Source organism: Daldinia loculata (assembly GCF_022478755.1).
Source record: "Daldinia loculata strain CBS 113971 unplaced genomic scaffold F4817scaffold_1, whole genome shotgun sequence".
NCBI classification, from domain to species: domain Eukaryota; kingdom Fungi; phylum Ascomycota; class Sordariomycetes; order Xylariales; family Hypoxylaceae; genus Daldinia; species Daldinia loculata.
Genome location: NW_026054855.1, coordinates 634,616 through 660,506, shown reverse-complemented (window position 1 = coordinate 660,506; position 25,891 = coordinate 634,616). Strand labels below are relative to the sequence as shown.

General features: G+C 46.1%; 3 protein-coding genes across 3 annotated transcripts; 2 read left to right on the top strand and 1 right to left on the bottom strand.

Annotated features, from left to right (window-relative positions):
- Positions 1-3,798: 3,798 nt before the first annotated feature.
- F4817DRAFT_311054 (uncharacterized protein) lies at positions 3,799-4,272 on the bottom strand (the record flags this gene model as incomplete). The annotated part of the gene is made up of 1 exon (XM_049299939.1): positions 3,799-4,272. One exon carries the CDS (start codon positions 4,270-4,272, stop codon positions 3,799-3,801), a length of 474 nt encoding a protein of 157 aa, XP_049163908.1.
- A 15,090-nt stretch (positions 4,273-19,362) lies between these two features.
- F4817DRAFT_322367 (T-complex protein 1) lies at positions 19,363-21,733 on the top strand. The gene is made up of 5 exons (XM_049301391.1): positions 19,363-19,451; positions 19,519-19,585; positions 19,645-19,853; positions 19,909-21,137; positions 21,192-21,733. The coding sequence occupies exons 1-5, from the start codon at positions 19,427-19,429 to the stop codon at positions 21,282-21,284; spliced, it is 1,623 nt and encodes a 540-aa protein (XP_049163907.1). The 5' UTR covers positions 19,363-19,426; the 3' UTR covers positions 21,285-21,733.
- Positions 21,734-22,948: 1,215 nt separating this feature from the next.
- F4817DRAFT_363086 (uncharacterized protein) lies at positions 22,949-25,352 on the top strand (the record flags this gene model as incomplete). Its single annotated transcript, XM_049306606.1, has 3 exons — positions 22,949-23,289; positions 23,563-24,499; positions 24,703-25,352. The coding sequence occupies 3 exons, from the start codon at positions 22,949-22,951 to the stop codon at positions 24,940-24,942; spliced, it is 1,518 nt and encodes a 505-aa protein (XP_049163906.1). The 3' UTR covers positions 24,943-25,352.
- Positions 25,353-25,891: the final 539 nt, after the last annotated feature.

Genomic DNA, 25,891 nt, shown 5'->3' with positions numbered 1-25,891 from the left:
ACAAAAAATTTTTTTTCAACCCCCCGGGGCCCTTTAACAAAAATTTTTTTCTTGTTTAAAAATTGGTACCCTGTTAAAATTTTTTTTTTTTTTTTTCCCCCCCCCCCCCCCCCCCCAACCCTAACAATAACATTTCCCATCCCGCGCAAGTTTTGTTTTTATATTGCATTGCATCTATCTGGTTGATTGAAGTTGGATGAATCTTGTGGGGGTCAGCCCTCTCATCTCGGTACTTCGTCCGCGTGCAAAGTTGGTAACGAGGCGAGAGTACCTAATCAAAAGAAGGTAATAGGTCCAGAGCTGGAAAAGGTCTTCCGTGTTCTAGGCTCTCGATTCGATCGATGCGTTACTATGTACATAATGTATGTACGTACTGTAGGGTAGGTATTAGCTTTTTTGCATAGGTGTCTCTACAAGCCGAGATGAAACATAGCACGCAAAGCAACTCGAGATGCATAAAAGATAAAAAGTGTATCAATCAATCAATTGTTAGAGTCTAGGCGTCATGTCTACGGGTGGAACTAAACAACCCTTCGTACGAGTTCTAGTCTCTAACGCCGACGTCATATCCCATCTGCCCCATATGTGGTTAGTCCTTACGAGAGCAATAATCTATCTAAACGTACTTCGTAGTCTCCGCCTTAGCCGCAAAGACCTTTGCATATGTATTATCAGTCCATAGTACCGATCAATAGCGGCATCTTATTGCTATTAATATGGGATTGATTGGGGGTTGTATATATAAGCTTACCAAACTAAAACCACGTTTTTCATGCTGTGCTAACTAAAGGACCTCTCCTTTGCTATTTGGTTAGCTATGTATGGATCGAGGCTGAGTGAAGAAAATTTTTTCTCTCTCTTATGCCTGAAACATGCCATCATACCTTTTATGCCCGCCTTTAAGGAAACAAGCGAGGCCGAATAGAAACACGCCCTTGAGTTGCCCGGCGCATGAGAGACAAAGTTGCAAGACAGTCGTTGCTTGTAGATTGCTCGGTCTGGAACGTCTGTGGCATTTCCAATCTTTCGATATTTGGTCATTGTCCTACCGGAGAATGTCCCAACACATTATTCTTGCCTGATGTTACATACACGGTTCTCAGCCTGCTTAGTTAGGAGAGATTTGAAACGGGTTAACTAGGCTTTAGGAAAAGGAGCACAGCACAGCAGTAACATAACAGAGCATATCACAAAGTAGAACTCGGGTACCGTCCGTTGAGAGCCGTGCTGTCCGTTCCTTAGCCGTTAGGCGTTAGGCGTTTTACAAGACATAGGAGTAATAAAAACCTCTGTTCAAGTTCCTGCTCGTGCACTTATCATAGGTAATCTCTTCGTCGTCTCGGCTGAGTTTTCATAATATGTAAAAACAGGTTTATGATGTTTTAACGCATGAGGCTGTATCTAAAATTACACATTTTATGTAATTACATAGGTACATAGGTAGCATGAGGCCCGGTACGGAGCTACACGGCTCCCGGGGGAACCCCTTGCATAATACACTAAGACTGTCCCTGAGCTGACTTCGAAAGCATACCTAACTTTTGATAGGACTCCGAGTAGCCTATTAGGAGGCCGTAAGCTACCAAGCAGCAGCTTTGGGTACCTAGCCCGTAGCATGAAGTAGGTATAACAACGAGCGACGATAGTGTAGTAGGTAGGTGATATATGTGCGCGCGCAGGATGGCTTCGCTAAACAACCCACTTGGATCTTGGTTGGTCCTTAGAGATACCCCTTGCTCTAGAATCATACATAGCAGGATTAAGTTGACGCCAACCGGCAGATGTTCATTGGATCGATTGTCCGTCCGGCGTCTCGCGCGGGAGAATGGGTTTCGTTGACGCAACTGGAAATGGTGCAATTGGCCTCAATGCTAAGCCACTAACATTCATCAAATAGGCTTTAATAAATATTCCTCTCATTAATGACCTGACCCGTGCTATCCGTGTCTTGCTGGTACAGAGGTTTCAGTTGAGGCTAGGTATCTAGTAACTATGTAATATCAGCATAAAATAGTTATTCGTACTAAACCTTCATCTAGAATATTCGAATCAGTCGGTATGGTGAGTTCATACTGTAACGGTCCAAGTTCGGATTCTTTCCGTGCCTACATAGTACAACATTGAAGCCTGCCGTGTATACGCTCCTTATATTATTGATACGCACGCCCAAGTATCTAAACTCTGTAGCGAAATTTAAATGCAGACGAGTCCGCTTTCGGCCTCTCTCCATAGTGTAGGCCCATAGAGTAAAGCACCTTATGGCCTCATCCTCAGCAGATCCCTCTCGCCTGTGGCTGAAAGGGGTTTTCTAATAATCCCTACTAAGCCATCGCGCCATTTTTCTCCAAGTCTAAGTCTAATAGTACATATGTAGATGGCCAAATTTATACCATGTACATGCACTAAGGCTTCTCGGCCGGTACGCGATACGGACACACCCTAGGAGTTGACGTCGCCGTGGGGCTTCGGGCCACTAGCGATCATGTCGTGTCCTAAGGGGCTCATCCCTGGTTAAGAGAAGCTATTAGGATCAAGTCAGTACTTTTGGTATTATGTGAACTTACTACCTACGTACCTACATAGCAAATCAGGAGTCATAGACTTATTTTTTTTTTCCTACTTGTCATTTTTTCTTCGTTAATACGCCGTCGCTGAGCTGAAATGTCTTGAGCCCTTTTGCTACCCCGTCATTAGGGGACTAAAAGGTTGGTCTTGGCGATCAGGTGTTGCGCCTCTAGCACGATGAGCCAGGCGATCATGTCCGAGCATATCTGGGGAAAATGATGAAATTTAACGACCGCCTGGCGAATTCTAAGGGGACCCCACCAATTAAATCAATTTTTGCGACATCGTGCACCTAATTTAAGCAGTAACGTGAGAAGAAAAAAGAATTATGGTACGATACAAAATAATTGCAATTACTCGCTAAGTTTGGACCTGCTTTGTTAGAACAGATGGGAATTCCCGCTTAAGGCATGTTACTCAGCTTGCCTCATTGGGAAGTTCGGTCAATTGAGTAGAGCATCTCGAAATTTTAGGACAGATTCAAGTCACTAGATAAAAAACACAGCAGATGAGATTTAAACGTATATTTGAGGGGCTTGAACTGGTTTTTCGATTCTTTTATGAACGAATCTCCTGCGGTCGTGCGTAATAAATGCAGTGCCAGCTAGGAGAGGCAAGCATAGGCTAATCCTAGTTGCCTAAAAACCATTATCAAGTTCCATCAATCCACATTGAACATGGATGAGCCTGTGCTTTGGGTTATACCCATCACGGCCACTTTGCCTTATTCTAACGCCCTCGTCGCGAGTCCGACGACTTCCAAAAACATGTTCTGAGCCAGTGTAGTCTAACCGGCTGCTGCCAATTCCTGTGCCAGAAACCCCGTTCCCGGCATCCGTGTGCAATGCAAATAGAAAAACAAGTGATATCTCAATATTGTATCGTAGTACAACAATGTCCGTCCCTATACCGGTGACCCCCAATCGTACGCCTGTGGCTCGAAGGAAGTCGAAGACAGAATCCCGAAATGACCCAAACTTTTTTTTATGATGCTGTGCTCCGAAAGATGCTCTTGTACAACAAAGTGACAAATGAGATAGACGTAGCATGATCAATCATGCCTACCCGTTCTGTTCAAAAGATAAAAGCAAAAAGGAAAATGAAGAAAGGAAGGAGTCGTGTGGTAGCTACGTAGAGCCGGTAGTAATAACATGCTTATTGGGTATAACAAGTGGAGTGTTGGATGGATGTTTATCGAGGGTAGGAAATATCGTTTGTTCGTCTAGCCTACATCTAGTAGGATCGTCGTCGTTGTTGTTGGAGGCGGGCGTGCTCGAATGAACTAGCATAGTCCCTCAATTGCTTCTTAGCCTTATCTGACAATTGCGTGCTTTCGGTTCCTGATGAAGTACTGCGGAGCGAACATAGGCTGCTGTGGGAGCTCGATGGGGTGAGGGCTCGCGTCGAGGACGAAGACGAATCTGAGCGTTGGTTTAAGTACGATTGCGGTAGAGGTGTTGAGCCGTAGGGCTGGGCATTGCTGAAGTCGTAGGCAGGAGGCAAGAAGAACTTGGATTGAGGCCTCGGGACCGCCCAGTTATAAGAGGACGGGCTGACGAGTCCTGGAGTACTCGCTGGTGTGCTTGCTGTAGAAGATGTCTTCTCGAAGTCAGAAAGCCTGCATGACTCAGAGCAGTAGGTAGCGCCGTCAGTCTGCCTGTCACAGGCAAGGCAGAACATAGGCTCCCAAGACAGATCGGAAGACATGGTGTATGGTATGGTTCGGCTGGTGTGAATTTGAGTGTTTGGTCTGGTCGAGGCCAACTTGCTTGACAAGTAGAATAGTATTGTGTAGTATTTACGCAAAACTATCACACATGCCCCAAGTCGAAAAAGTCGAAGCGAATCCTTAGCCGAAGCAAATCGGAGCTGTCTGGCGTATGTTCAAGACGAGACGATGAGACCGGGAGGCCTTGGTAGTTTATACTCTTTTACAAGTTGGTCCAAGATTGTATCATGTTCTGGTCCGGTGTTGCAATATAGCACGCAATAGCGGGGCAGCGAAGGTTGAGAATGGGTTGTTGTCGAAGTTAAACAGTAGCTAGTAGGAGGCTCGTTGGGAATAAGTTGGAGGAGACGATGTTCATTTGTATGAATCCAGCTTACACAGACAAGACGTGGGTACTTAGGTACAAATGACTACTTGGTTGGGATGGGTGCATCGAGAGGTCAGTCACATCAGCAAGCGTTTGGATCAGCAAAGACAGCAACGACCCACAGAGAGACAAGGGCAATTAGCTCGGTGGGGCCATTTGCAACTCTTGCGCTACAGTACAAGAAGGTACGGTAGGGGGAAGGTCGAAAGGTCCACCTAGCAGGCTGCTCTTATCCTTGCAGTGACTTTGCATATGGGCTAGACCGCGTTAGAGCTAGCGCCAAAACTGCTGCCGATCATCACTGGAGAGCCTTAGTCGCAGGTACGAAGGTACAGTGCAGGGGCCTCTTCTGACGGCTGGAAGAGAAAAAAAAATCTGCTGCAGCAAGGTGTGTGTAAGGAAAATTAGAAGGGGCGAGAGTTGGAATGGTGAGAGGGGCGTGTGATCATGACATCTCCATTTTACTTTATGCTGCACCCCCCTTGTTCTTGTTCAAGAGACCCCTCTTTCATTGCTTGTTGCACTCTCTTTTTCCTTAACCCTGATGGCTGCTTATTTGATGACTGGTGTTTAGTTTATGCCAATACATACCTAATATACATTGAATATGAACATTTTTATTGAAACCTCTCATTGCTGCTCCACTAGAGCAACTTTAGTTACTTTGCGCAATGAATTCTCAAAATTGCGACTATTCTAAGGAGTGAATGATTTCTCCGGTATGATTTACACCACCAACTCTCGTTCTCATTCGATCATTTGCCCCCCGGCTTATTAAGAATGTTTACTGTAGTCAAATTATGCACGAACTTGGGTAGTCTTATATTGTTCGGTGTATTGATTGGTTAACAATTGCTTCATCGCCCGTAGTCTTGGTATCTTACGGGCTATCACTGCCTTTTTTCTACCACTTGCATAACGATCTCGCCTTTTGCGAATTATATGGTAAAACACTAGGTGGTATATCCAATATCTACATACGTAGGTAGGTAGCAATAAGATACCATCGAGACCAAAAGACGCAGTGAGACGAATATGAAGATGGAGTGGAACCCGTGGGGGTTGGTAGGTTTTTTCTCTATGCCTTCAACCACGGTTGTCACATCGCCAAGTGCAAAATCGTCAATTAATTAGCTGCTACGTAATATCCGGCCGGAATTTCCCAATCGCGAGAACCCATATTCCGGTTGGGCGACCTAGGCAGACAAGTTCGCGTAGATAAGCTGCCAAGTTGGCCACCTAGGAGGGAAAAAGACAAGGCAAGGCATACGTAAGGTATGTAGGTCTTTACAATGTGTATATGCGAGTATGGTTGCACGATGACTATCATTTTATCAGGCCTACGCGTTGCGCAAGATTGAATTGGACGAAAGGGTATCTCCAAAAAAGGGACTAAGATGAAGAGAATGGGGGAAGGGGGAAAGCGGGATTGCGTTGAGTTGCGAGTATGTACACAGTAAATGGTAAATGTGCAAGGCGACGATGTTGCAATTGAAGTACAGACTAGGCAAAGAAACCGAAGTTGAAGAAAGCGCCCTTTCCTATTCAATCCGTGTTTTGCGGGGAAACAGCCAACCTTCGCACGATAATCAACCCATAATGATATCTACAGTCGCACAAGATACTTTGTAGTTGCGCAAGAAAACGCAAGATTAAAAAAAAAAGCCACACTTAAAAACACCGACCACCGACCAGTGATCCACACAGAATATACAGAACCTTGTCTACATCAACTATACTGCGTAGCACTATATTATATTATGTATACTACATATGCTACATTATACTACATAACCTACCTATATAGACATGATATGGGATGGTTATGTAGTGGCAGCATACGACCGAACCAGAAACCACCTGAGCTTGCCCACGCTTGTTGATGCAGGTCTTGCATATGCTCTACGGACGACGCTCTTCATCTAGTTGATATTATTGGTTGGTGTATACTTTCAGAGAGGATGGCAATTTATGAAAACCGTCCAAGGTGGCATCGAAATTACCACCTCTCTCACCATATCCCAATCATGTCTACCTTCTCCCCATGACGCTTTTTATTCCATTCAGGTTTCTTCGCCTGTACGGCTACCACCCTTCTTTCATATCAATTCCTGCCGGTGCCGTGGTCGTTCATGGGAAATGCCGCTAGCGAATGATACCAGGCATAGCAAAGAAAATTCAACAGGGTCCTCGCTTGCGTCGGCATTGCAGTTACGCTCACTGCTCAGCTGAGTTTTCTAAGTATATTCTCGTCCCAAGAGAGAGAAGGTAGCCTCGACAATGGATTTGTCTAAACTGAGGAAACATATTCTTCTTAAAGCTCTTCGAGTTCTGACATCATCGTACTTATTCCAAAACTAGACTGCTACCGCGACATTAGTCGTACTAAGCGGGAAAATCCCAGGATAAGGTCATCTCATTTCATGGATGTTTCTAACCACGTCCACTACACTGCGGCCGGTACCTTACATCGGTCGACTAATCTACCAGTCATTTTCCGACCCTTCCGATGGATCACGGGGAAAGGCTGGAATGGGGGGACCCCTTCGTTATCATCATCATCATCACGGGTTACTTGAAAGAGACATTGATACTCTACTAGCTTGGCCTACCTGCCAGTGATCCAATTAGGACGGCAGCTGACATCTCCATGCTCTACATCATAGTAGTATACTGGTCGCTTGGAATGCACGATGCTCATGTCGTCAGCCCTCCGTAACATTTCCCCTTGCCCTCGGGGTCCAGTATACAAGGAACACCAGCACCCATATACTTACGAAGGCTTCGGCGCTACGGTAGATCTACAAGTAGTGGCATAGCTTCTGGGGAAGATCTAGGACTCGGAGAGTATGGTTATTGGACGCGGACTAAAATAGGAAAGAAAAGGACCTGTTAACTAACAAAAACCTTCACACCCACGCCTCCTTAGAGGTTGGAGTTAGAGTTTTGCAAAAAAAAAAAAAAAATTTGCAAAGAAAAAAAAAGTCTGTCACGCAGATCAAAACTCCAGCTCGTCATGGCTACTACGTATATTCTCTCTGGGGATCCAAGGCCAAGCGGTCCCATTGAGGATAGGCAGTTCCCAGGCGAGCTTGACTGGTAGCACCGCAGTGGTCTAGGATGGTCGCTTTACGCCTAGCTGGTGAAGGCTCGTCTTGTGTGGCAGCCAATGACGAGACGCTAGGCCGGATGCGATTTGACCTGCATCGAAAGGCGGGGGAATCTCCTGCAGGTTCTTGCAGCGACTTGAGCAAATTGGTCCAAATGTTCCCAGTGGACAGCCACTGTTCGTCGTTGACTGTCGACCTAGGAGCTGCAGAGTGCGAGGGCGAGCCACACTCTTTCTCGTCGTCTCTGGAATCGCCACCTGATAGCATGTACTAACCTTGTCGTGCTCCAACGCGGCTTGTCTTTATGGAGACTAGAGTCTACATACATACCTACCTAGGTATTCCTGCACACCCAGCAAAGGGTTATCGACAGCTGAATCCAAAGGTACTATCGTCTTTGAACGACCCTGGAACCTGCAGGTCTGCATAGTGTACTGCGTTAGTATCCTACAAGGCACACGATTTTCCACTCGGCCGACAAATCTCAACCCTTTTCAGGGGACCGCGGCGATTTTTGGGAAATGGTACTAAGCGGGCGAGTTCTATAATAATAATAATGCAACCCCGTCTAGGTCCATTGGCCTTGTCGACCTAGCATAGCGGGCGACAGTACTAACATAGGAAACGTGCTAAGCATTTCGCAAACGATGCTCGATTTTTCGTGCTACCCCATACGTGTCTTGTAACGAAAAGAAGCCTATTAGACGTCTGGACGCGTTGATATCCCTTATACTAGCACGTTGATCTTGACGATCTCGAAAGCGTCAGAATCAGGACCCACAGCGAGGCTGTCGCTGGCTTGTCATCTTGACATAAAATGCAGAAACATACTGCCTGGAGAAAGGGTGTTCGTTTGATTGAATATATACAAGTACAGAAGTATGTCTGCCTTGGAGAGCATGCCTATCGTATATCGTAGTCACGATGTAATTGATTGGACCCAGTTGAAATGCATTTTGCTGCGCAGTAGGCGCTCGCGCGAATGGTACTCAATACTGGAGGCCTGCAAGGCTTAGACGACGTCTCTAGGTATCATCGTATGCGCAAACATACATAGCAACGTATATTGTTACCCCGGGTGTATACAACCGTGTATTACCTGAATGGGAACATAACCCCCTCGTCTCATGAGTTCTTGATGTCCCTGCTAGTCCCACGGGAGAATTCAACCTCGAAAGCTAGAATGGGGGTCCGCGTGGGATGTCTGTGTCTTGCCTTGAGATGTCTATCTCTTCCATATGAATAGGCATGCGTCCAGAGCATGTGGAATATCTGAAACTAATAAAAGATGGGTGGGTACGTAGTAGATAGGATAGATGGAGATATGGAGACATACTGCGTAAAGTGTGAGTGGGACGTTCGCCCGCGATTCGGTCACATTAGTCTATCCACCTAGATCTGGTTTATCTCGGTAGACATCGTGCAATTCTGGGCAGACAAGGCGAAGTCTCCATACTTTAATCATTCTATCAACAAGACGATTATTTAGTTCAGATACGCCAAGCCGAAGCTCTTGGTGTTGTTTGAGTCTTAGCGTCTTGCTCATGATCATCGGGTCTTCTGTAGCTGATAAACATAAGATGAAGTAAATTAATTAATTACTTGTGTTGCTTACCCTCAGCCCATAGCCCATGACGCAATATGAACGTTGAACGATGTATGTGTATTATGAAGCTAGGAGCAAGTTTGTTTATTGCTTAGAAGCTCACTCTCTTTAACTGACTTACAGGAAAGCCCGGCGATTCGCTGGGGTAACATCGATTTTACATGTGCAGAAGCAGGCCTTGTTATATCAGGTAGGTAACCCCGTAAAGCTAGGTCACTTGCGAACAGCAAGGGGGTATTGTCTTGGACGCTGACGAAACAGTGTAGCACGCGGCTGGCTGCGACTTAACGACTTTTAGTACACATGGAAGAGAGGCAGAAACGTGGCTTGGCTATCCTATCTATTCCGAATATTCGCCGTTATCCCATTGCATCTCGTTGCATCTCACCCATCTGCGGCCAGGGCCAGGGACGAGTGGGGAGGGGAAAAAAAGAAGGGGTTCGGAAAAATACATATCACATATCTCGTACATGAATTATGTATGCGAACACCTGATGACAACCAACAACCTAACAGGCTGACTGGCCTGGCCTGGGCGTCGAGACGGGCAAACCGAAACGGGACTGGAAGAGGGTGCTGAAGATGAAGCACACAGCACACTCGGCCCGCACAGTAATTCAATTTTCAAAAGGATGTCGATGTGTGCGCCGGTGACTCCTAATTATCTGACCCCCACGCTTAAACATTTCGTCATGTCCCATGGTATCTAAGTTGACGTTAGTATCATTCTTAAACGCGTCTAATATCCCGATCCTAATCCGGCTATTCGGCCGTGTCAGTTTTGTCAACCCCGAGAATACCCTTTGAAAGAGAAGGGTATGCAGGCAGTCTCGTCTCTGATTGGCCGGCGCTCCCTCCAGATAAATCACTTATCACATTTCCATTTTTACAAGCGAGATGCCAAGCTCAATGAAGTCGGCAGAGAAACGTGGGCATGAACAGCGGGTTCCTGTTAGGGTATCCAATAAGCAGCGAGGAACGCATTATAGCCAAGATATTATGGTCGTTCGGATCCTAACTGCTGGGAAATTGTGCGATAATGGTCATTAACCTCTTTTGGAGGGCATAGTTGTCCGTTGCCTCCGAGTTTTATCGCTGTAAAGGTTGCGTAATGAAACGATCGACGTCAAGCGGGTTTCGCTGACTGAGATACGTACATAGTAGCTCGCAAACTCCCTGGTTCCGGAGCATCGCGTCTTTCGGACGCTTCCAAATCAGAGGCCAAGGTAAAAAAGGAGCTATAGTAGAAGGGACGGGACGCAACGAGCTAGCGAACGCACGGCTGCGGTGGAGTTTGATGGTCAGTAACACGGCAAGATACATTGGCACCCTTGAGGCTATTTTGCGAAGTCTATCCTTATCCAACTAACCAAATCTATCTTCATATTTTGTACGGAATAATCCGTAAGCTAAGCGACTCTCATCACGCTAACCCTTGATCAGGGGTCTAAGCGTTCCTAGACATCTAGGGTCTGAAAATAGGGACTCTCGACAATCTGTTGATCGTCATCGGTTCATTCAGCCTCTTCCGATTTTCCCTGATATTAGGTAGAACTGATAATATGTTCGCAGGTAGACCAGGCGGTCGATCCTACAAATAATTATTACGAGCAGCACTAGCAGTATCCCGCCGCTATTCCCACACTCAGCGCTTGCTCGTGGCCCACGCGACTACGGGTTTTGGAATCTAACTCGTTAAGACCCGAGATTTTAAGCGCAAGGGAGACGAAAACGCGGTTAGCTAGGTAGCTAATAAACATGGCTGCCACTATCTTCCTCACGTAAGAGGCTCTTGATTTGGAACGGAAGGAAACGTGGACGCCGAGTCTATAGTTCATCTCCCTTTCGGTATCCAGAGCGCTAGGTCTGCTCTCTATGGTTGGCAACTATTCTGCTACGCACACCCTACAGTACTACCATTCCTTAAGGTGTTAGAAGCGAACCTAATACCTATCGTGGTCTAGTTCGTTAGGGCTGGAGATTAGGTGTGTCGATGCATAATGGAACGATTGGCTCCTACGAAATCAAAACCGTACCATACCACCATGATTTAGTTCAGGCTAGAACTAAATCTGTTGATTTAGGGTCTTGGAAGCATCGTCTATCCCATCCCTCGCTAAGGCAGAAATCCTGGCGGTTTTAGGGCTTCTTCCAGATGCGGTCGAACGAAGGCTTAGGCGGCAAGGCGCTCGTTGAACGCCCAATAAGCAATGCATCCCATTCAATCGGGTCGAAGTTGAGATTTTGCGTGGCATCATTACTGAAATTACTAAGAGGCAAATTTGGGCTGGGCTGGGCTGGGCTAGAACCTTGGGCTGCTTACCGCTAGAGTAGCATAATTCCCAGGAAGGCTCTGGTTAATGAGTCGAGACGAGATATCGTCATCCAGCTCGGAGATGAATGATATCGTCCGCTTCTCATAAATTTTGCTCTAGTGTATCACTTGGTTCCCAACGCCGCAGTCCGGCTATTGCAGGGTCATTATGCAGGAACGGTCAGTTGCAAACCTCATAAGAGTTCAAGGGCCAAGGCTATGGGGAGATCCCAGGCTAGTCTTGTCAGACTATCCACCCTGAACCAGTCCCGGGTTTTAGACTGACCTAAATAAACGTACTCGCGATGGTGAGAGTTCGTCGCAATTAGAGTATGTAGCGCTATGCAATCCATTTTGGGTGCCTTGCAGGTAAGATTGACCATATCACTCAAGACAAGTCGGAGAATGCAGGATTCAATGACGTCTCGATGAGGTGTGATCCACGCAGCTTACCGCAGAGAAAATCAGTCACATGAGCAACGAACCGCATCGTGCGGCACAGCCATAACATGATGGATGAGATTGAAAACTTTAGTACCTAGTGTATTAAGATTCCAGATTTTTCAAAATCCTAAGAGGCGTAGTTTTAGGCTTCTTTTACCCATGTTTCTTTCTAGTGCTACGCCGTACGGTATATTAGACTACAACCACGCGAGAAGACATTCCAAGGACCTCTAGGCGTCTCGGCTTTGAGACTCAGCCTGGCGTTTTCCCACGGTAGAACCCCATGCTTCCAACGGGAAATCCTGGGGGTTCTATGTGGCTAAGCAGGATCTGGAAAGAAATATGTAACATAATCTAGTTTACGTATGTAGTGTAGCTGAATAATAAGGATACGGGATCGGCAGCTAGAGACTAGTATGATTTAGGAGCTGTTGGAGAACAGGGCTGTAGGAGTATTGACGATGCCTTCACCCCTGGGAGGTATGTTTTAACGATCGTGGGATAAGCCTTAAACTGATCTTGGCCATTCATTACCTTGACCCTTAAAGATAAGCCCGTTAGAGTAAGGTGCATATGCCGTTTACTGACGATGCTTAGAAATACTCCGTAGATCACTCTTACCATTCAGGGTTACATGCCTAGAAGTAAGTAATTAGCCGTGAGAGAAGAAAATTAAGGTGAATTTTCCCTAGATAGTGGCAAATTCAACTAAAATAGTGTCTATTCATCGTGATATGCTTCAATATATTTGTTGTCGAAGAGGCAATTGAAGTCTGAAATGATGCGATGACTAATGGACCATATTGCAGAATATACGGATTCGCGTAAAACGAAAAGGCGGAATTTCTAACAGTAACCCCAGACTTTATTTTCTCTTTCTCCCCTTTCCCACTCTTAGCTTGCTGGTAACCAAGGATTAATCCTTGTTCTCGCATCGGGAATTGGTCCAAATCAGAAAGACGTCGCCGACCACGGTACATGTACGGAGTAAAGGCACCCCCTGCCCCTGTCGCAGACCCCAGGTTACGAAGATTCCATCAATTGATTTTCTACGTCCGTGAACATGGGCACAGACCATAATCTTCACTGATCACTAATCATGCTAGAGGAGATCTTAAGAAATTATGGGCAATATACTAGATTGCTTGATAGGGATGTTCGAACTTACATACGTAGTACGGCCCCCAATAAGGGGCTAAAACTGCCAACCAACCCCTGCTAAACGATCCCGAAAAGATACGCGTATACTTACCTACCTACAGTACAGTACATGCACCCATGACTATCGTATCTAACAAAGTTCCTAACAACTAAACCTTTTCCCCTACCACGTGCGCTTGTTTAGCGCTTTCTGGGGTCGCTAGACGATGGGACCTTGTCTCTTAGCTAAAGAGACGCATGTAGGGAAATGAAGTCTCACGATGACGACTAGCGTTATCGTCAATACATAGATTCTTTTGAGTCCCTTAATTTTCATCTGAGTTACGCCAAGAAGATAGATATACGCAGAGGTTCGTCCGTGCAGAGGAAAATCTTCTCGCATATTACTTCTAAGTGTTTAACATGCCTAGGTAGCCTGGGTCCTGGTTACACGGCATTGTCACTTATGAGATAAGCTCTAAACTAAACTACCAACATAAAGTAATGAACAGGTAGCAGGTAGTTAATATATGTTTGTGCAATGTCAAGTTCTCTTATACATACATATAAACGGTATAGTAGTGTAACTTGAGTATCCGTACGGGGGTAGTTATAGAACTATATAGACGGGTTTATCTATCAAGTGTCCGTTGCAATGATATCCATGGTTGGACACAGAGGTCTTGCATGCATCTATTGAATAACACTATGCCTACTATGACTTGTCATGCCAGTACCTCGGTAGGCTAGACTTGAAACGGACGTTCGCTATGCAAGTTGTTATACATGATGCATGTACGCGATGCAAAGCCTACCTATATTGGGGTTGTCGGATGTCCGGGAAAGCGACAGCCTCGTTATGCGTTATGCTCTACTTTATGTTGTGAATCTATGCTGGAGATAAGCTTGAAATAATATAAATTGAAGCAGTTGTTAAATGTTGTGACGTTGTTATACGATATCACAACATTAATACTCATGCATCTCTATATAGAGTTGTTTATCGACTCCGGTAATCTCGGCTTCCCCCAGGTAAATAGTTGTATAACCATTGTCTTTCTTAATTTTTATTTTTTGATTATATAATTGAAATTGTGGAACCCATGGATCAGACTAAAACCCCGCATTTTATACTCTTGGCATATGTAGGTATGCACCAGGTACCTATGCACTAGGTACCTATGTATGCACTACACTGTTATGTGTATCAACAGTCGCTGTCAAAACTTCAGCCTTCTTTCTCCTTCCAAAATGAGAAAATGAGGATTCCCAACCTTGTACTAACCTTGCAAAAGTCGTCGTCAGCCGCATCAAAGTGTTGAATTCTACGAACTTTTCCAATCCTACCCATATACCGACGAACCACGGATTACGAGGTGTGTGCTTTGTTGGTTGATAGATCGGTCCCAGGCCGATGGGTTGAAACCTGGTCTGCCGTGATCTACCACGGCGATCATACAGCTTTCACATCTTCCAGAGCTCTAAAGCTGTTTCAATCCTGACCACAAGCTTCGGCTCGTCGCATCATCCGCTCTACGGTGCAAGCCGAGCTTCCCATAACGTTGGCTCGATATGGCAATTCGTTGCATGTCTAGCGGCCTAATGCGGTCTTCGTATTAATCTCTTGGTTCCGCTGACCCCGAGCCATCGGCCTTTCCAGACTGCATAGCAGCACAGGAGACCATCGAGACAGAAGCCCGAAAGCGTTGATTACTCTGTCCAAAGGCTAGGCCCAACAGTCAGAATAGATACACGCGAGCCTGTCGGGAGGACGACAGGTCATGTTACACAATAACTTCCATCCAGCCGTGGTTACATACGTCTACCTACTATGCACTGTAGGTCTATACGAGTAGATACGCTGACTATTGCCTACGCCGGCGATTACTGGTCACACTGTGAGTGCAGTGTGACTATATAAAAATTACTTGTCTGCCTTGGGTATGGGAAGTGGAATGGCCAGTAACGATAATATACGTATGCCTCGCGCAGCTTGCCGTGCGGATTGCATTATTCTACTGCCTCACTGCACGCAATCTCTATTGCATGGCCGGTGATCGCCCTTCTTGTGGTACCATCGCCTAGTTCTCTTTCGCAAACCGTCTCATTCCCGTCGCCGTCACGGCGCCCCCCGCTCTAGCCTCGGGAGCAAGTCGTCACGCTCATTGTAGCATGTCAAGGAACATGCAGGGCCGGCATAGGCGTGATAAGGCGAAACAGACTGTAACACTTTATCCTAGGCCCGTCATTGCCTGTGTCGATCGAGCGCCCTGCCTGTTCGACATATTATTATTGAATTGATAGACGACATGGTATTTTATATGCATTATGCTCTGCACATAGTTATGGCGCCTAAACTGTATTCTATATTGGATAGATTCCTATTTCAATATTCCGCAGGATCGTGATGCTATGATGCTATTTGTTACACACTAATAGAGTCCCAAGCCAGTGGCAGGAAGCAATGCCAGAAAGTTAAAGCTCTGGAAACTTTTATGTTAGCTGGCGGCTCTAGTCTACATACAACTATGCATTGCCTTGCTTGCTTTTTTTTTCAAGAAGAATCTTCGTGTTCTCGAACATGGAGAACTGCAACGTTGTCCGCCACTGGTGGCCACAACGCCCATCTCTATGACATCTACCCGTTATTCCCAACGTGGCTACGATACCTTGTCGCATACATACCTACCTGGCACGCATGTCTTGCTTTACGGACACACCACTGTCGAGTTAACACATCAAGCTACCAAATGTGGCTTACCGTGCGTATTACAACTGGCCTGGTAACATGGTAGAATCCTACATCATCCTCTCATTGGCCTCCCCGCACCGACGCAACGGTTCCAATTTCTCATAGACCTGTGGCTACATGGCAAAGCTTGGGGAACGTCCTAACGGTTACTAATAGCGCCCACTCGCTAGGACCTGGATTGTACAAGGCATGTTTCTGATGGGACGTTAACGCCACGCATTACCGTTGCCCGAATCCCTTGCCTCAGCGGCTACCTGCTCAAGGTCCGAAAGGGCGGGTGATGGCTTGAGATCCCTAGCAAAAAAAATGCCAATCCCGAGATATTAATGTCGGTGCCGAAGTTTATTTCCTACCGTCTGAATGGCGCCTAATTTCGGGCTTTGCAATGGGATTGGCCCCAGGAGGGAACTGGCCTATTACCGCCCGGCTGGTACGCGGGAGATCACACGGGAGAGTTCCTCGCGTTGCTTCTCCCATTCCACCGGATAGGAGTCATCTCCGACCCAAAGGTACCGCTAGTAACACGGCACTGTACCCTTCCGAGAAAGGGAGACTATATCGTATCTAATGTGTCAAGCCGTTGTAAATGTCCGTGAGTGAAGCCCTGTTCCAAGTACGGAATTGCGCTGCCGAAGAATGCAGTATGTACCTAAAGCACATTAGCTTTCATGCACCGGAAATAGCAAACTATGTATGACAAGTATTCAAGAGGCATACGAGAGTTGGCCTTGCCACTTTGTTTCAATGGCACGATAACAATTCCACTGCCCAGGTATAGCCGTGAGGAAGCCCGCACAGTGAGAGGCAGACCCGAGTAGCGTCTAAGGAGCATAATACCCTGCCACTATGGCCCGTTGCAAATCTCCAATCGGTGCCTAAAGTCTCGAAGGCTTGCCATAATCAGACCATGCCGTGATGTTTGTAAAGCACCCCTAGAATCGGTAAGGAGCTAACTAACGAAGCGCGGGGGGATTTTTGGATTAAGCAACTATCTGCGAGCTGAGTATATACGACACGGGATCCAGGCCGCCCTGCGTCAATGCCATTCCTACGATGGGTACCCTTATTGGGAAGCCCCCTGAAGGAACTGGCTCCGAGCCGAATGGCAGCGTGTGGCCTGTGCGCTCCGAACTTATGGCAATGCTCGGGAGCTGGTTGGCGCAGCGGTCTGCACGAGGTGTTGTGGCAGGAACACGGCTTCGGTCTGTCTTCTAAACGGGTAAATGTGCCTGTCCTGTGACACGCCGGCAAAGCGCCCATCGAGAGGGCAGAACAGCAGCCACCCGAATCACGATCGGGACCATCTCGCACAGTTAATGAATGAATGAATGGACGAATGGATGAGTGGGCCACTCCGCGCTGTCTATCGATGCCGTTTCCCGGCAACGGCACTGTACGGTAGCAAATCGCGTACATTGGGTACCTAGGCATGCTAGGTTAGGTACCTAAGGTATGCTGCACCCGCGTGGAGGGACCTCTGGTTAGGCGTTGGCAAGTCAGGCGACCGGTCGCCTATGCAGCTTGCCGTGCTGTTTGTCGGGCGTGGCGCGAGCGAGCGTCCGAGATCGCTGGGCCTGGCGATGGCGGATACCACGCTGGTCTTACATACTTGGAGGTCATCACTTTGTTGTTGTTTTAGGTGCGTTGGTGGGTGGCGTGTATTGTATCTAGTCTTGTTATTACGAATCAGATCCTCTTAGTGAGTGTCGAAGTTATTATAATAGCTCGGGTACGTAACCTAAGGTATAACTTGGAATGCTATTGTTGCTATTGCCGTGCTAGCCAGCTAGCTAGCTGGATTCCTGTTGGAAGTCGTGGATATGTCGAATCGTGCGTGCAGCGTCGAATGTTGATCGTGTCTGAACCGGCAGATGATGGCTTGGAATCGTCGATTCGTCTGCCGACGACGAGTGGACTTGCTGTTGTGGCATGATGTTTTTTTTATCTCTTCTTTCCGACCGATGGTATTAGGTATGTATCACTTCGAGAGCTAATGATATGTGATGCTTCGAATTCTATTGAGATAGCTGGATTATCATGGCTATCGAGATATCGCTGGTTGGAGGGTGTATTCGTGTTGGTAGGTTTTATCATAGTATGGAATATATTCTCCGTGCTAACATATTATTTAAGATCAGGCCTCTTGACATTGTGTTTCCGGTTGTTATGGCTATCGTCTTTCTTGGTGTATGCCCGGCTCCTATTGTTTGGGGAGGATATCTCTAAGCTAAGCGTCAAGGTTTTGATATCACTATCTTTTTCTCCTTTTTTTCTTCCTTGATAGGACTTGATAGGAGCTGACTTGTTTAATTGTTTCTAAGGTTTCCTAGTCTAAGCAATATAAGGCGAGTACGAAAACTTGGTTAGGACGAGTCGAGTTGCCCCCTATACTGATTGATATAGATTTTATTTAGTTGAGTTATGAAGGGAAGGCGCGGCTTCTTTACACATCCTAACTATGTAGTATGGGACGCAAGGAGTGTATATTACGGCGAGGTAAGTCAACTTCCAGGATTCACTGTCGAATAGACATGTCTACGTCTTGAATACAGCGAGAGCTCTGCCTTTCTCACGGTCGACAACGTTTATATCAGATGCCAAAAATTGCATCCTCTCTAGGCCAAAATATATCTGGTTCAAGACCTACGGTTTTGCCTCTCACGCAAACTAGGACAATATATTTCTAAGATTATACATAGGTTTTGGTGTCTTCTTCGTACTCCGTAGAAAAGGAGACCTCGTGCCTCTGTAGTAAGCTTTTGCCAAAGCAGAAACTCGACTTGATAAATAAAGAGAGGTGCTTCATTATGTAAACGACAGGAGATTTCTCGACATATGTTCTGTCTACAGCATCCTTGTCTGCTAGAGCCGTCTCTGATATCTCCTCGCCTATCTGGTTGTAATACACCCCCGTAAGCCAGGAAGTCTTCATCTTGAGCTCATATGCCAACATAGACGAGACCACAATTTGTAAAATATATAGTATTATATAATACAGCGATGATCTACTGTATATTCCATATAGATGCCTACATGACGTTGAATTAAAGTGCGTGCGAGTGTTTGCACACAGAATATATAGAAAGGTACGTAGGTACCAGGTAGATAGGCTACCTCCAATAGGGCCATGAAGATAGTGGTCGTGTAACCTTAGTGCCTAAGTTTAGGTGGATCTCATGCACGGTGAAATAACTTTTCCATTTCCCGCGGGGGAAGCTTCCAAAATTTCTAGGCGATAAACACCTTCAATATCAGAAGGGCAAGCTTCGCGATACGCCACTTTTCACCGGGAATTCGTCGTTTTTACTTACTGGTGCGAGTCGATATCGAGTGTATTTTACTCTGGTTTAATTTAATAGCACAGAAATCCAAACATCACGCCAGAGCACCTCTTTCAACATGCAGGCTCCCGTTTTGGTTATGAGTGAGCCCCTCCATGAGCTAAGCTTGGGCAAAATGTGGGAAATAGCTACTAACTATTCCCAACCTAGACACCCAAAGTGGTGATAGACAGACTGGACGAAAAGCTCAGCTGTCTAACATCGCTGCCGCGAAGACGTATGTCTCCTTTCCCCCTATTCGACCCCCAAACTTCCGTCGCTAAACTCTAGCTCTAGCGTTGCCGATATCATTCGATCATGTCTTGGTCCCAAGGCCATGCTGAAGATGCTGTTGGATCCTATGGGTGGTATCGTCCTCACTAACGATGGCCACGCTATCCTACGAGAAATCGAAGTGTCACATCCCGCCGCGAAGAGCATGATCGAACTTAGCAGAACACAAGACGAGGAAGTCGGCGACGGTACCACAACGGTCATTATCTTAGGTTAGTAATATGACAAGTGGTAGAAAGTATGTTCGTGGGGCTGACTATATGCCAGCTGGTGAGATTCTAGCACACGCCCTCCCACAACTAGAGCGAAATATACACCCGGTCGTTATCATTTCCGCCTTCAAGCGCGCTCTCAAGGATGCGCTAGAGATCATCGACGAGATATCCTTACCCATCGATATCAACGACGACAAGGCCATGTTTGGCCTGATCTCTTCTTCTATCGGCACCAAGTTCGTTTCGAGATGGTCAGATTTGATGTGCAGTTTAGCTCTTAATGCTGTCCGGACAGTCACTTGGGAGGCAGGAAATGGCAAGCAAGAAGTCGATATTAAGCGATATGCCCGCGTGGAGAAGGTTCCGGGTGGAGAGATCGAGGATAGCAGAGTCTTGGACGGCGTAATGCTCAACAAGGATATTACTCACCCCAAGATGCGAAGGAGGATCGAGAACCCCAGAATCCTTCTTCTTGACTGCCCGTTGGAGTATAAGAAGGGTGAATCTCAAACTAATATTGAAATCACGAAAGAGGAGGACTGGAACCGTATTCTACAGATTGAAGAGGAGCAGGTTAAGTCCATGTGCGAGTCTATTCTAGCCTTCAAGCCCGACCTAGTCATCACGGAGAAGGGTGTGTCGGATCTCGCGCAACACTACTTCGTGAAAGCGAATGTCACCGCGTTGCGTAGAGTTCGAAAGACAGACAACAACAGAATAGCTCGAGCGACCGGTGCGACCATCGTGAACAGGGTAGATGATATCCAGGAGTCGGATATCGGAACCAAGTGCGGACTATTCGAAATCGAGAAGATTGGCGATGAATACTTCACCTTCCTTACCAAGTGCAAAACCCCCAAGGCATGCACAGTTCTACTTCGAGGACCTTCCAAAGATATCTTGAACGAGATTGAACGAAACCTCCAAGACGCTATGGGAGTAGCTCGGAACGTTATGTTCCACCCCAGACTATCGCCAGGTGGAGGAGCTACGGAGATGGCGGTCTCAGTACGCTTGAACCAACTAGCGAGGAATATCGAAGGCGTACAGCAATGGCCATACAAGGCAGTTGCCGAGGCCCTAGAAGTCATTCCCCGGACGTTAGTACAGAATGCCGGTGCTAGTCCCGTGAGAGTTCTTACCGAGCTTCGTGCTAAGCATGCAGAAGGCAAGAGCTCGTGGGGTATTAACGGGGATACTGGAGCAATCGTGGACATGCAGGAGTATGGCATCTGGGAGCCTGAGGCTATCAAGCTCCAGAGTATCAAGACCGCCATAGAAGTAAGTTTTACCATAATCATTCCGCTTAGAACGCTTTACTGACTATTATTTTAGGCTGCCTGTCTCTTACTGAGAGTTGACGATATCTGCAGCGCGAAGAAGGCGCAACAAGTGGGAGCACCGGGTCTGGGCGGTGGTGACGATTAAACGGGGGAATAAAATAAAATAATTGATCACGATGTCGAGCAAGCCTACTAGATGCGGAATATTGAGAGGACATACCCCTGTACGAACGGCTGGTCTAAAAGTCACGAGATAAATGAATTAGATGGCTCTGCTACCATTACTGGTCTGTTCATGTTGCTTGTGAGACATTACCCTATTCGTGGAACGATGAAACTACGTCGGTACTTTGATGTCTTGTCGTAAACGATTACAACCTCCTTCTGGCAAGCAGGTGTTTCCTCTCCCAATTTCAATATTGAATAGGAGAGGGCTTTTGTCAAGCATCACTAGTTTAATAACTACCTACTACAAAGTTGTTGAGGGAAGTGACGCCTTGCAAGTCCCACTATTTTGAGAAACTATCCCAACTCTTTAACTTTTTTAAACTTTTAAAAGTTTTCATTAATTGTCCACTTTGTAACATTATATCAGGTAGGTATTTTAAACCTAGATTTAAGACTTTCCGTTTTAACTTTACTTTTATATCATTAAAGTATATTATTTGGGAAAGTACATGGATATCCCAAGCTGTTTTTGTGTTATTAAGAGGTATTTCGCAACAGCATTATTATACGATATGTACTGGTATACGACTTATATCTTATGAGAGTTTTTTGATCTTTTGCTCATGATTCGTATACTTGATACCTAGGTAATTACCTGCATATTTTTTAACGGTAGCATTACAAGTTTAACTATGTAGTGGGAATAATAGTGGCAAGCAATACAAACTCATGACTGAGTCATACGTAGTACACAAATTGAATAAGGCGACTCCTTAAGACTTCCTTCGTCTGGACTCTGGAGTATTAGGCATGTTTGGAGTCTCCTGCCTCACGTCATGGCTTTCTCTTGTAATAGGTACTACTGTCACGAGGTGGAACAAAACAGTATGGAAACAACTTCGTTGTTCCGCAAGGGACTTTAAACTATCTATGAGGGTCTTTCGTTTATACATATTGAATAGGTTTTTTGTTTTAAATGTCTCATCTAAAATCCTGACAACTACCAAAAAGTCCAGCCAAAACATATTAATACTAAATTCAGATTAATTATCAACTCAGTTACACATAAGTAACTTATCAATGCTATTACCAAAAGCTAAATGGCTTTGCTACAAATATCAGTCATATAAAATATGTATAAATTTAAACTATCTGTCGGTATTCTGTGATAAACCCTCAGGTACATAACATGATAAATACAACAAGTATTTTGGTACATATATACCAACATTAGGTACGTATATGTTAGGAAGTCACAACGAAGACAAACCTTATCTTCTTTTGCTGCCACGCAACTGCCCAAGTACAACGTGTGTCACGATCTACTCAACGCGTGCTCAGTCCACGTTGTTACTACTTTACTTATTAGCTCATTCTACAACTTTAAACTTTATATTAAGCGGTCGTTCTTTCCCACACCTCCTTCCAAATAATATATAAAGACAGCTCTCCCGCCACCAGTTCGACATTTTTTCTTCCTCCCACAACCCTCACACAATTTAATTTTCATCTCCAATCTTTATCAACAAGAAAGACAAACACCTTGACTAGACAAGAGCATCACCCTTCCTCGCCTTCAGGCAACTCTTTTCACAAACACCAGGCATTTTTAGACTATTTTAAACCTACTATTAATTCACTATGCCTCCTCTCACTAGAAAACGCAAGGCTCTAGAAGCCGCAGCACAACAGGCTCCAGTACAGACACAACCGGAGACCAAGCAGTCCGTCGAAGAACCTTCTTCAAAACGTCAGAAACTAACTGATCCGTTCAAGAGGATCGATCCCTTCCGCCCCCATTCTCCCCCTCCTAAGACTGTGATTCGCCGCCACAGCCTGGCAACCAAGTTAAAACAACCGTTGCCAGTAGTATTCTTTACTATACCAGCAACCAACCCTTCTAACCAGGTTTCTGCTAGGGGTCGGAGCAGCAACGATTTGAACACAATAATGCTAACTAAGTCTCTATTCGAGTACGCAGAGTAAGTTGTCACTCATAATTATCTTCTTTACTTCCCCACTCCTATATTCAGATCTGTTGCTGGGCACCAAGCAAATACCTTACCGCCTTAGGTATCTGCCACTCCATGTATATTACATTCCACCCCCCTCGTATCAAAATCACTTTTTATTCACTTGGTCCACAACAATCTCCTTTTCGCGCTTCATCCCGCAACATAACATCTCCTAATGAGCATCGAAGCTGACAAATAAATAAAAACTATATGGCTGTATAGCTAACAAGGTGGAAATAGCAAATATGGCGCTGCTGCATTGCCTACCAAGGAGGCCCTTAACGCCTGGTTAGAAGAAAATAAAGATATCTTCATCCAGGCTCGAAAAGAGGGGTATCATCAGCAAGTCACTTCAGCACAATCACCACAAAATCCACCTCGCGCTGCGACTCAACCTGGTGTCTTCCTTGAGACGGCAGCCCCCCAACATAACCCTGCAGCCAGACATCATGCCCCCCAGCGGCGCGCCGTCCCTGCTACTAACCGAATAATTATCTACAGGGCAATCCGCACCGCTCGCCACACTGCGGCTCATATCTTGAGTCAAGCTGCTGCAATCCTTGAGGGCCCAGCGGTAGAACTAGGCATTATGCACGAGGGAGGGCAGCAGATTCAGCAGCAGCCGACGCCCGTAGAGGCGATAACAGTTCATGGCGAAGAAAATAAGAGAGAAGACGACGTTGTCCAAGAAAAGGAAATAACCGCAGTCAAAAATAAAACAGAGCCCATCCGGGTCAGACCAGTGGCACCGCCGTTAGACACGCGCTTCTTTCATCCAAATGGCCAGTTGCAGTCCGTGTATCGGTATCTGACAGCGCAAATCCCACTACCAAGACAATGGGTGCGATGGGCTCTCAATAACGGAATCAACAAAGTGCCAGGGCGCGGAGATATCCGCGAGCCCGGGGTGTATGTCGCAGAGGACACATTCGACTACGATGCCCTGTTTGAGGCGGTTCACCGTGGTTGTTTCCGGACCGGCCGGTTCGAGATCGACGGGTTTAGCGAGTACTGGCCCATGGTACGAGGACATAGAGACAGTACGACGGTAGATCTAGCCTTGCATCACCTCCCGGCTCACCTATCGTCGCTCGAGCGTACGGAGCTTGATGAGAAAGAAGTACAGAAGTCAAATACACCAACGCCAGAGCCCGCTCCCGTATTAGAGACAGGGATAGTAGGTACCCACTCTCCATGTTGGGTAGTGATAAGAACGGGCTGGCAAGTCAACTAAATATATATAGACGAACTCGTTCCAAAACCTCAAACACTCCTCCTGATACTAATCTACATTTATACATTCATCGCCATAGTGGAAAATAATGGCGGCGTAATCGTCCAACTCAACACGCAGTGGCATCAACCGTAATGCCACTGCAGGAGGCACAGATCGTCTTCGCCACCCCGGCCGCCGCCCGCGAGACCTTCTTCCGAAACGAGTTCCAGCCCACTTTGGTGATTATGGACGAGAACGCGCGCATGAGAGAGCTCACCACCGTCATGTGCATCTCTTCTTTCCCTACGGCCAAGCTTCTTCATGCTGCTCGGGGATCCTCGACAGCTACCGCCATTAGCAACAACAACAGTGGAGACATAACGGCAATTACGCTCCAACTATAAGTTGGAAGAACTAGCTGCTTAGCGAATTAGCTTACCCAATGATGCTTGCGCCACGCGGCCCGGAAAAGGTCAAATTGGACTCAGAGGATTATCCGACAACCGTGCCATGGCTTAAGGCATACATTGCCTTGAGACGGTACTTTGACCAGCGAAAGAACCGCACGTCTAACTATCACGGCAAAGGAGCCGTCCTAGTAGCTGCGGTTTCCTATGCACACCATTCATGGATAGGGAAACAATGCACCTTGTGTATCATAGCAGGCGTACCTGACAACATACCTGACAACATATATGGTGTTAAAGATATTATGGACAATGTCAGCAACGACGCGTAGTGGCGATAGTCCCTTTGACGCGGATATGGCCAATCCTTACGGATGAGTCTATACCATACCATCTAATTAGGACGGAGATGTTCTGAACGATACGCGGCTAGTTCAGATTAGCCTATAGGAATAGGCCTCGTACTTCGACTCTAGAAAGATCAAACCTGACACAACTCTTTCACGACCCTGCACATTACCAGAATCCCGCTAACGAGGGTTCCGATGATGATGATACCTACAATGAACTTCAACCTTACAGGTTTAATATCGAACCTAACGATTATGGGATATCCAAAGGCTTCCTTGTCGACACGGATACAGTTATAGGGACAGATAAACCTGCTATAAGGCAGTCTGTAAATAACAAAATACATTAACAATGAAAACAACGTTTGACGCAATCAACTTACCTTTAATAAAATGCTCAACAGTGACGAGAAGCCTGGTAATAACTAACTTACAAGCTTTTCGTTCTAATACTGCTCTTTACAGCTACTTGCAACTAATGTATACATGGACAAACTCATAACATGGCTGTCGTAACCTTTACATGTATCGTAACGTTTTTGATAGATGAAGTCAACCTAGGTAGCCAAGGTTAATTTTGGATTAGATACGTATGG